This window comes from Podarcis pityusensis (genome assembly GCF_964106645.2).
Source record: "Podarcis pityusensis genome assembly, chromosome: 1".
Classification (NCBI taxonomy): Eukaryota; Metazoa; Chordata; class Lepidosauria; order Squamata; family Lacertidae; genus Podarcis; species Podarcis pityusensis.
The window spans coordinates 19,615,571-19,628,028 of NC_138028.1; the positions used below are offsets into that span (position 1 = coordinate 19,615,571).

At 42.6% G+C, this 12,458-nt stretch overlaps 1 protein-coding gene across 5 annotated transcripts in view; it reads right to left on the reverse strand.

The window, feature by feature from the left end:
• Positions 1 to 2,093: 2,093 nt before the first annotated feature.
• Positions 2,094 to 12,458, reverse strand: part of VRK1 (VRK serine/threonine kinase 1) — a 40,189-nt gene continuing 29,824 nt past the window's right edge. For 4 of the 5 annotated variants that reach the window (XM_080987862.1, XM_080987861.1, XM_080987860.1 and 1 more), the window contains exons 12-14: positions 7,886 to 7,997; positions 7,523 to 7,610; positions 2,094 to 2,456 (exon numbers count right to left, since the gene is read on the reverse strand). In XM_080987862.1, the coding sequence (XP_080843988.1) occupies positions 2,357 to 2,456; positions 7,523 to 7,610; positions 7,886 to 7,997 (300 nt within the window). In that variant the 3' untranslated portion in view covers positions 2,094 to 2,356. The remainder of the gene's footprint in view (positions 2,457 to 7,522; positions 7,611 to 7,885; positions 7,998 to 12,458) is intronic. The other variant, XM_080987863.1, reaches the window with a different exon arrangement.

Sequence of the window (12,458 nt, forward strand, 5' to 3'; positions counted from 1 at the left end):
ATGCCTATAATTAAATCAAAGTCTCCCCTCCAGATATTTTAGATTAGAGAGGGAGGGGACCAAAGTACACAAGGATCTGCCTGCTGAATGTTTTGGCACCACGAAGTGTTGTACGATTCATTATCAATACCCTCATTACACCATCAGCTGAAGTGCATACTAGTTCTCCTGTGAAGATTTATCATGTATGGTGGCTACTTTGAAAGGGGTGGGGGAGAGAAGATGGGGGAGGGGGAACCCCACGTAGGTAGTGGAGTCTTTAACATTCCCGACTCAAGTGTCTCCCTGCTGTGCCTGTAAATGTCAGTCCGGTTTTTTCACGGCTGTGCGCACAGATTAGAAACAGCAGGAGAGCTCGGGAGTATGACTACAATACCGGTAAGGACTCTTGTCTTCATGGCAGTGCTCAAGTGATTCTTGGAATGCAGGACCCTGCTGTTTTCTAATATTTACACACAACTGGAGTCATCAAGAGCAGTAAATGCAGTCTATAAGGAAGCTTGCTTCCTTTGTGTAAGGGACTTTACATTCAAATCAGGACGCCCCAAGTGCTGCCACCCTCCTTCTGCTCCCTCCCACCCTACAGACAACAGGATAGGGCAATACTTTTTAACCATGTCGTCATAGCAATGCGCTTCCTATCTTCTCCCTGGTTCTTTAAAACACCAGGCAGCAGTTCCTAAGGAACGCCTCTCCTTAACGCCGTGGGGTTTTCGTTGGGCAAACAAACTTCTTGCTTTCCAACACCCCCCCCCCCCCCAATTGTCTTATCTCCCTCCATCTCTCCACTCTTGGATCTGAGGACATTTTTGGAAACTTGGTCAGTTCTGCCATCCTCAAGTCACTCCAAGCCCTGCTCCCGAATGTCAGTCCTCACTCTCTTGCTGCCCCTTTGGCCTGGAACTGCTTCCCAGAGACACTTTCATGCAAACAAGCTCCATTAATTCCTTCAGCTCCGTTCCTGGACTTCGGCCTTTCCAGGGACACATAGGAAGAACCAATACCAAAATGGACCAAACTAAAGTGCCTGGGATTAAAATGACTGCATATCCTTCCTGTTCATTCTGGCCTTGGTCTGCTCCCCACCCCACAAACTTCTTCTGTGGCTTAAACTGTAAACTCCTTCAGCACAGATTTGTCAAACCTGCTGCTAGTATAGCCCTAGCCATGTAAGTATGTACATCAGGCACAGGGAACCTTTCTGAGACTGTGCGCTGCATTCCCACCTGAGTATCTTCCAGGGGCCACATGCCAGTGTTGTGCAGGGCCAGAGGCAAAAATGGCAGAAGAGCTGAGAATTTTTTCTTTGCCCAGTAGGCTTGTTTAGACACACACACAGGAAATCCCGAGGCACCAACGGAGATCAAGGGCACATTCCAGCCAGGAGAAAACACCCAAGGAGAATAAGAGCTGGGGAAGGGTTAAAATCAGAGGGCCAGAATCAGAGTTCCCTTGCAAGAGGGATTGACTCCTAAACCACCTTGAGAACTGTTTCTCTGTGAGGGGAATAGGGGTCTGCTAACCACTCTCAGCCCCCATAACTGCAGTGTCCAGCGTCTTGTAGTGGCAGCCATAACCACTAAATGTGGTATGATACTGCTTTAAATGTATGGTGCAGATGGGGCCTTAGTGGGACGCTGTTGTTGTTGTTGTTGTTGTTGTTGTTGTTGTTGTTGTTGTACCACCCTTCATCAGAGGAACATGGGGCAGTTTACAATATAAAAACCACAAAACATAACAAGCCAAACAATAACTCCTCCTCCAAAAATAAATTTATCAGTTCTTCCAATTTATTTATTTTTTAGTTTGTTTTGGTTTTTTACCGTGCGTGGGAGGTGCTAGTTGGTGCTTCTGTTTGTTTTACGGGTTGCAGTTTTGACCTCTGTATTTTTGTTCTTGTTTTCTGTGAACAGCAGCACATAAGTTACCCTAAATAAATGCATATTGCCAGTCTTTTCTTGAGCCAGCAATTGCAATCGCACCCCAGTCGGAAGCACATTTATCTTGCATGTACAGCACCGGGATCCCAACACAGCTTGCACCCGAACACACTTCCACTTCAGCCTCAGGTTTCATTTAAACAGAGACCAGAATTGGGACTTTATTTTTATTCAAGTTTGACATAAACTAAACAGTTAAATGAGCAGGTGCAAAAACAGCCATTCAAGATTTTTGAAAACTTCTGTACTAGTATTAAAACTGTACATAAAAAACTTAAAATACCCCTTTTCCAGTTTCAGCTACATAATGCAGTGCCGCATTGTGACTGCCTATAGGCTAAACACATACAGAAAAAGGGAAAAGCCCATGATTACTGGAAAAAGAATAGTAACTAGTAAAAAGCAGCACGCACTCATCATTTAGACTTTCCTATTTCTGGGTCCTCTTCCTGGGGGTCAAGGTTTTCTTGGCTTTGGGAGCGGTCTTCAGTGCCTTGGGTTTCGTGGCTCCTGCCTCTACAGTTGTTAAAAACAAAAACAATTTAGAGGTTAGCAATAACGACTACGGTAAGGTGGTCAGGATACAATCAGAACGTTCCTTAACAAAGGAAAATCCACGTGAATTTGCTACTCATTTAGACCAGACATTTAAAAAAGAAAAAAGGAAAGGAAACCCAACCTGCTCACATCAGCTTTAGGACACTCTTGAACCCCACAAAATTAATTTATAGCAGTAAAAATCGTATAAGTAGTTTATAGTATTTTGAGCTATACAAACTAACTAGTCTGAAATGGCAGCCTATGGGCAGTACCTAGTCTTCTATGCGATTTCATCTGGCCCCTGTTAAGATTCCTGGATAGTGATCCCTGTGTGTCTACACTGCCAAAGGAGAGGACTATGTGAAGGCAGCTCTTAGGCACACAACGGGTCCTTTCCTCTATTCCTGAGTCCAGTGTTTGGGGAGCATTCACTTCCTACAGTCCTGACACCAAGAGCATTTCCCCAAGCATCCACAGGAGCTGCCAAGGCCCAGGGGTTAGGGAGGGGAAGGATAAAAAGGTGGGAAAGAAATATATTCCGGCTTCAAGTGAGGAGGGAGGTGCCTCAGGTTAGCCCCCTATCTTTGCATGAACCCCACCTCTAAAATGAATACTTTCCATGTATGCTCCTGCACTGTAATATTGGTGATAACACTGTAAATGCATGTAGAATGGTCTCACAGCAGATCCACAGCCACGGACCTGCAGCTGTATAGATAGGTGTTCACACACAGAGTTCTTTATTTGCTGTTGTTACAGCACCCCTTCCCTCCCAGCCGCTCGTCTTATGTCTTCAGAGATCAATAAAAATACCCCACGACTGTTTAGAAAACTGAGTTGCAGGTAGGGCAGGGAGAAAAGAGGTGTTTGGCTAACGACAATGAATCCTCAATATATATTTGCAAGCATGTAAGTCCCTCTCCTTGAGAAATTGATGCTCCAGTGCGGGAAATACATTTTGGGTAAAGCAAGGGCTGTTTTGGATAGTGGTGCCTTAGCAGGTAAAGAAGGAGCAGAGGTGATTCTTGCATTGGTTGTTTTCGCTGATATTCCATTGTCTAAATCACTTTGAAAACACAGAGATCTCTCACCTTGCCTGCTGTCAGATCTGATCTGTGTATTCCAAGACTTTTCAGGGCACAAATATGACTGCAAATGAGATCCATGTGCCAGTTAAGTAGAGTGCAGTCAGTTCTCCCTTCTGCTACTCCTATCATCCTCATATCCAAACTTGCTCGAAAATGAGCAAATCAGCTTCACATCCAACAGTGAAACTTAAACAAGGGAAATGAATTGGGGAGATTTTATATTTCTAAGGAGGACACAGAAGGCAAGGTCCAGAAACAACTAATGTTTCTCAGTACAAAAAAAAAAAGATAAAAGAAGCATACAAACACTCATGCAGCTTTAACTAGGGAGCAGTAGGCAAACATCTCTAGTATCTAGTAAGAGCTGGAACGGTCTGCCTCAGAAAGTTGTGGACTCTTCTTCCTTGGAGTTTTTTAAGCAAAGGTTGGACGGCCATCTGTCATGGATGCTTTAGCTGAGATTCTTGCATTGCAGGGGGTTGGATTAGATGACCCTTGGAATCTCTTCTAACTCTACAATTCTACAATCTCAGCTATTTATTATGTTTTTATATGTGTTGTAAGCCACCCAGAGTGGCTGGGGAAACTGAGCTAGATGGGTGGGGTATAAATAATAAAACTACAATGGTACCTCTGGTTACGAATGCTTCTGGTTGCATATGTCTCGGGTTATGAGCTCCGCTAACCTGGAAGTAGCTGCTCCTGGTTGCGACCTTTGCCCCAGGATGCAAGTGGAAATTGTGCGCCAGAGGCGAGCATGCAGCGGGACGCCCCATTGCTGAAAGCACGCCTCAGGTTAAGAACAGTTTCCGGTTACGAACGGACGTCCAGAACGGATTTAGTTCGTAACCGGAGGTGTTGTTGTTGTTGTTTAGTCGTTTAGTCATGTCCGACTCTTCGTGACCCCATGGACCACAGCACACCAGGCACTTCTGTCTTCCACTGCCTCCCGCAATTTGGTCAAACTCATGTTGGTAGCTTCGAGAACACTGTCCGACCATCTCGTCCTCTGTCGTCCCCTTCTCCTTGTGCCCTCCATCTTTCCCAACATCAGGGTCTTTTCCAGGGAGTCTTCTCTTCTCATGAGGTGGCCAAAGTATTGGAGCCTCAGCTTCAGGATCTGTCCTTCCAGTGAGCACTCAGGGCTGATTTCCTTCAGAATGGATAGGTTTGATCTTCTTGCAGTCCATGGGACTCTCAAGAGTCTCCTCCAGCACCATAATTCAAAAGCATCAATTATTTGGCCTTCTTTATGGTCCAAACCGGAGATACGACTGTATTATTATTATTATTACTATTATTATTATTATTTATTGACACATAAAACGTGCACTATGAAAAGTCAAAATCTTATACTTCCCACTAACAATTGCCTCCACCTCAATTGAAGGCCAAGCTCACATATATTAACAGCAAACTCCTTATCCTGATGATGGATCCTCATGTCGCCAAAAGGACACCATCCACACAAAATTACGAGACATCGGCAGGCTTGGAGTAACTCCAAGGTGTTCAGAAGTACAAAAAATAATAATAATCTGGGAGATCTCAAATGCAGTAGCCCAGTGATGACTGACTTTGCTTGGTAGACAAGGAATGCCAATTGGCTCTTGGGAGGGAGGGAATGGAAATTGAGGGGAAAGCGAAATGGAACACAGCATCCTGGAATAAGGATAGCTGGACCTGAGAAGGAGCACCACACACTTTTATGTTGAAATTCCCACTGCAACCTCAGACATCTGAAAAGGATACATGGGAGAAATGCCAGCCATATTTCAAGAAATTTAAAACAGGAGATGGGGTACCAAGACCAATTCTCAACACCACATGATTGGTTTGTTACTGGGAACAGAAAATAAAGAAATTGCAGCTGTGCAAAGTTGTATTGCTGGAGAAACACCATGGAAAATATACATCATACGGCTGGGAAATCCTACACTGAGAGATTAGCCAACAGCTTAACAGGAAAAAACAGACCAGATAGTGTGTGGGGTCTCTAACTGAAAAAGACTCATAATGGATTAGAGGCCCTGGACACTGAGGGCCCAATTCAGGCTTGAAAAGCGGAATGGTGCTGAAAGAACGTGCGCTCAGGGGCATAAAAATGGAACACTTGCAAGTTAAGACTTCAGTGCTGGGCAAACTGGATACAAGCCGCTGCATGTATGGATGAGCAGTATATGCGAACAAACAGGCTGCATCCGTTATGTAGAGAAGCAAGTTTCACATAGTTTCAAGTACTGTACATCGTGTGGACAAGGGTAATCTAGTGGAAGACATACTTGGAAATTCCCTCCCCATCTAAATTCTCCTCTCCCCTGCCCCATTACCACCACTCCAAAGTAGTAAAAGGAGGACGCCAGTCACTTTGAGAGACATCTTTACATTTACCAGCTCAAGAGGGCCATATCACTACACTAACCATGCAAAAGCATTTTTCTTTCACAAAGGTTTTCTGTGCGTTAGACCCCTTTTCTCTGCAACCTAGACCTTGTACTGTCTCTACCTTCTACACTGCTAAAGAACCTCTCTAAACCCCTCTCTGTTAATTCTCTCTCTACCCCAGAGCATACATATTCTTCTTTCTGCATGTCACCTCTCTGTTTCTCCTTTTTCCTCATTAATTCTCTTCCTTCTTGCTTACTTCTTGCAGGGTCCAGAGGCACAAGCTCATGAATCTTTCGCTCTGCTAGCAATTCACACACTTGCGGAACTTCAAGGCCAAGACATTGTTATTAATAGATTTATTTATACACCGCTTAATTGCAAAGGTGGAAAATGCTGAAGCCACACATTCTTCACACTGATTTCCCATAAAGCAGGACAAGTGGGGTGGCTGTTTAAAGCACAGCAGGAGCAGGGTGGAGAGGAATGTCAAATCCTTCCCTTGCCTATGTTTCACACCCTAAACAACTTCACTTCACACACTTGATGGCGCCCTCCCATCAGATGTCAAGGAAATAAACAACTACCTGACTTTTAGAAGGCATCTGAAGGCAGCCCTGTTTAGGGAAGTTTTTAATGTCTGATGTTTCATTGTGTTTTTAATATTCTGTTGGGAGCCGCCCAGAGTGGCTGAGGAAACCCTGCCAGATGGGCAGGCTATAAATAATATGATTTATTATTGTTGTTGTTGTTGTTGTTGTTGTTGTTGTTATTCCACCAACAGGGATCCATTGCAGAAAAGGCCCGTTCTCATGTTGCCACCCTCTGGACCTCTCATGGAGGAGGCACACGAGAAAGGACCTCAGACGACCATCACAGAGTCTGGGTCAGTTTATATGGGGATTGAGGAATTCCATTCCTCTGAAGTACCTCCGCCACCCCAAAAATAACCAAGCAGAAAGTTTTTGAAAGCTTTTTTTTAAAAAAAAAAAAAATCCACTTCTCTGACCCACCCACCCCCACCCCTAAATTAAGCTAAACAATCAACAACTTAATTATAACAGTTTCATGTTTAACAGAAGGTGACAGATTCATTTTAAAGCTGGGTTTTCCTCTTAACACGTTTCCACGTGTTAATAAAAGCTCAAAATAAATAAAAAGTTCCAAACAATTTTTTAAAAAACCAAACACACACAAAAACCAAGCAATGGATTTCATCCGTCCCAGAGCAGGCGATACCAGGCTGGATAAGAGTAACAGACTGGGTGGAAGTCGAGTCCATTGAGTTATGCATACACCATGCATCTTCACTTGGAAATAGTACCACCTGCACCGATGCCTGTCTCTTAGGGATAGGCTCAGTAGCGGAAGGTGTGTGGGCTCCAAAATCTAACCTCTGGCATTTCCTGCTAAAAAGATCTTGGTTGACAGGGCTGGCAAGTCTTGCTTTCAAAAGTTCTGCTGCTGCACATAGCCTGGGTCGTAAGCTACCAATTATGCCAAAGCAGCACCAAGGTTCTTTTTCAGTCTATCTGGATAACTCCCTTTTCTTAAAGTAGCTCCACTCACTGTTGAATACGGCGGCGGCTGCGGCGGCTGCTGCTAGCCTCTGGCTGTAACCTGCTGTGATGAATTGGTCCTGGGGAGCGAGCACTTCCTGACAGTGAATTGGACAAGATAGGGGAGGATGAAAATGAGAACAGAGAGGAAAATAAAAGGTGGGGAAAGGGGCTGGGGACTACAACCAACCACAACCATCCGTTTTATATGCTGGGCCAAAAGCATATTTCGCGTTTGCTGCAGATAGACAACTGACAACCTTACATTCCCCAGGTTGCCCAGTATAAAAGAGCGACATTTATTGCAAAACTTAATGCTTTTTTATTTTCAGCAAAATGAAAGATCTATGACAAATACCAATGGGGTACTTACTAGAGGTAGCACGTCTTCTTCTTTTGATGTTTTTCGCATCTTCTACAGCTGTTTCGTCGTTGTCTTCATCAGCAGAGGCTGGCCCTGATGCAGCAGCTGCTTTTCTTTTCGTCTGTCCCCGAACAAAACAAAACAAGAAACAAAGCCACACTTTATACAAAGCAGAAAAGTGCATGCAGACAAGTTAAATCACAAAATGATGGTGCACTGTAGTAAACTGTTTGGCATGTTTCTCCATCTTTGCCCTTGTGTGAGTAACCAGATCAAAAGCCCATAAGAGGGATAGTATTTTGTCATAATTAACACACCATGGTTTTCATTCCCTCATTTTGAAAGTTTTTGGGGTTTTTTAAATGAGGTTCCTATGCAAACCCATAGTCTGTTGGAGAACAAGGTTGTAGTCGCAATCATGAGGTATAATACATCAAATGCTATATCATTAAAATGCATGTGGATTGCATTCAGAGACAAAGGTATTCCGCCAGCCACAGACTAGAAAATGAACTTTGTGGAATTCCTGAGTAACTGAGCTCAAATGTTTATTTTAAAGTTTCTTGTCTTTGAGATCACAGGGGACAAACTACACAATTTTTACAATATGTGGACAGCATCAGCTAGGAATGCACAAGAACTCTGATTTTTGCAAACTGCTATACAAAATGAGCACCTCTTGGACCAATACAGTATGTGCATTGGAACTTTGCTATGCACCTGATTTCACATTTCTCCAAATGGCACGACACAGTTCTCAGCTAATTCAAAGTATGTGTTATGAACACGTTTTGAGAGAAAATGCATACATTTAATATTTGTAAGGATTTCTTTCTTTCTTTTCTTTTTAAATGCAAATTAATGCAGAAAGAGAACTTAATCGTGTGGGGAACATGTTCAAGTGACATGGATCAGAAAGAGACAGATTCCTTCCTTCCTCATCATGGGAACTGAGCCTGAAAAAATGTCTCTCCTTTATCTCTCCCCACCCCCTTGCCACATCACCCTATGGGAAGACCTGGTTCTCAACCAAAGATACATCAGGTTAGACATATTCTAAAAACAACAGAGCATGCAAAATACTTTAAAATAAAGCGGGTGTCTCTCTTTTCCCATCACCTCCTCCCCCCCCCCTTTTTGCAATGAATGTCGACAAGCCAGTACGTTTTGCCAGACACACAAACACATCTTCACCCATAAGCATAAAAATAACTGCGAAAGTTCAGCCTGCTTTTGGGGGGTAAGTTTGACAAACGTGTAGCTTTACTGAAATAGCTGCTGAAGTGGTTGCAACCTCACATAGCTGATGAGAGAAGGGGAGAGTGCATTACATCTTTCCAAAGTGTTGCTTCATGATTACCATCTAAACCCTGCTGGGCTGAACAGATTGGTTCGATAATTACATACAATAACTGCAGTGGGCAGGTAACCCTCAGCTGGCACAGGGCAGCTCCCCTGTGAGAACTTCCATATGCAAACTGCACTGATGGAGTGCATTAGGTACATCTTTCCTGCCGGTGCACAGGCCTGATTAACGCCAACCAAGACTCCAAGGTTAGCATGTCAGCAGATTTGTGATGCATTAGGCAGGAATAAACACAGACACTTTTGTTCGTTCTGACCAAAATTAAGGAGGAATATTTCACCACTGTATTGCTTTTATATTCAGGATATAAACGCATTCCTCCTGGTTGCACCGAGGAGAGATTTTTAAAAGGCTCATTGTGAAAACAGATATCCAATACTTCCCACACAAAAAGCAAAAGGACATTTATCTTGTTTCCAAGCTTATTTAATAAAAAAAGGGATTTCTTAATCTTGATGCAGGTGAGTTACATGGCAAGAGAAGTCAGGCATCATTCTCTGACAGAGGCAACACCCATGTTTGATGCAGAGTGCAAGGCAAACTATGAATCACTAATTCATATTTATTTCACTTCAAATGTTTCCTAACAGTTATCGAGTGCCATCAATGGGCCCATCACCGAGCATAAGACATGCCCCACGGCTTGAGTAGTTTACAGGAACAATAATGGATGCTTTCACTGCACCACAATGAGGATAACTTCTCTTTCAGCAGGAGCTAACGGAACCCATGCAAATATTAAAGTAACATCATCCATTACATATGAAAGTGAATTAGATTCAAGCCAAGTTGGAAACAATGGCTCATTAATAAATCGCAGAACTAGAATCATTTTAAAATTTATAGTAGAGGGAAAAATGTAGATCTCTTAGCGCGAAAGAATTTCAATTAAGGTAGGCAGCAGATGTTGCCGCTGTTTCACAATACTGGCCATTCTGATATGTCATATATACCCTAGCACAAACTGGATTAAAGTTCACCCAACAGTTTAACATTTGAGAAGCCTACCATGCTATATGCATACTTACTCAAGATGCATGTCCCACTGTGATCAGTGGAGCTTACTCCCTAATAAGTGTGTTTAGGATGCAAATTATGAAATAGCAGAAGAGGAGTCTACACATTTAAATATAGTTCTCAACTGAATTTCATTTTTAGGAAGGGATAACAACAGCTCATCTTAGAGTTGTCTGAGGTCCGATTAATATGCAAGACTGTCTCATCTTCTAACCAAAGTTAGATTGAAAGTGCTTATTAACTTCACACACTCCTCCCTCTTTCAATCTAGCAATAGGTCCAACTTTGGGTTTGGAGCCAACCATGCTTAGCATAAAATAGTGCCATGCAAGGAAGCCCGAGGTGATACTTTTAGAAGCCACTTTGACACTCAGGACTTGCATGCAATTCGACACCATGCTGAGGAGGCATACAAAGTACCATCTGGTCCAACTGAATTGGATCAATTTCAATTACTACAGCCCACGAATATCCTTGCAGGAGAGTCTGAGTGACCACACATGGCTCATCAGGGGGATTGATGGGACAAGAGGGATTAACATCAAGACTTTGGAAACTTAGCGTTATGCGATGTTAGCTGCTTCCAACACTTTCTCCTCTATTCCAAAAATAGTCATGCATTACCAAAGATTCCTGCATTGCAGGGGGTTGAACTAGTTGACTCTCAGGGTCCCTTCCAACTCTATAATTCTTCGATTGCTTTTTTTAAAAAGTGCTGTTAGATTTATCAATCCTTCCTTCCCCTGACGCGCATAACAGTCTGTCTCTTCTGAAAAGTAGTCTTATAACAATAAGCAAAGTGTATTTTTCCACCTATAAATGCTGTTTGACTTGATAATGACAAGTGTTTACTGGAAGTACTTCATAATTCAGAATACCATGATCATTTCTTCAGATTAACTAAAAGTTATTTTTTACCAGTCAGAAACAGGACAATTTTTCTTCTAGGAATTTTTCTTCTAGGAAACTAAGCTTCTGAGAGAGAGTTTATCCATGCTTATCTTTTGCCCTGCTCTTTCCAGCCACACTTCCGCACTTTAAAGCTCCCTGTCCGAGCACCCTTTTTCTTTGCTCTGGATCTTCCCCCATGAAAACACAGTATTTAAAGCTGAATTGGAACAAACGTTAATTTGGGTTTTTGTGGGGAGGGCTCCGGAGCAAAAAAAAAAAGTGGGGATGCTCAGACATGAAGCTATAAAATGCAGACTGTGCCTGGAAAGAGCAGAGCAAAGGTGTGTGTGGATAGACCCCATAATGGGAAGTGTAAAAATCAGTGCTGAGCTAGGAACAAAATCCAGATCAAGCTGCACTTTGAAATCCAGTCGAGACAACTGCTAAACGCTGAAAGTCCCTTCGTACACTGTCCTTTACAAGGATCATGTCGAACTCACACGCCAATCATAAGTAAACTAATAAATCAATTATGAAATGGCTAACACAGCCTGCAGGCATAATAGTGTGCTCATGTGATCAGCAGGCTCTTTGAGAATATGAGTTTTCACTCAGAAAAAGAGGTTCTAGTTCTTAGGATGGCAAGGCTGCGTGCCAAGATGTTGATCCTATAAATTCTCAAAAAGGAGAGCAAGGAAAGAAAAGGTGCAAAGCAAACTATGTTAATAACCAACTTTTTATTTATAGCTACGAGTCTTAGTTTTGTAATAAAGTTGGCAGCCTGGCAAAGCGTGAATGGAAAGTATTTTTTGCCTAACTTGTTACATCCTGTTGGTTCTTGACCTCTGAAATGGCATTCTTCTGGATAAGCTATCTGAGTTTGGGACAAGTTTATGGAGATGTAAGGCTAATAGTCATGATGGCTGTGTTCTACCTCCAGCACTATTAACTGGGACTGAGAGCTGTGATCACATTACAACTGTACTTTGCCAGCTACACAGTGGTGTCTTCCTGTTTTAGTTTTAATGTCATATGACCTTTCCGTAAGCCATCTTGGGAATTTGATGATCAGCACGGTACAAATCTCTAAAAGTGAATAAATATTCATCAGCTCTTCAAGAGATTATCTCTATTTTTTAACCCAGTGCTGCTGTGAAGCATGGCACATCTATTCTAAAAAGAGTTAGGAAGAAAAAAAAGTTTTGGATTTGTGTATATATTTATATTCATTCATTCATTACATTTAGATCCTGCATTATCTCCGTGAGTTTTTCCTCCTCCCCTCTTTTTCATCTTCACAACAATCTT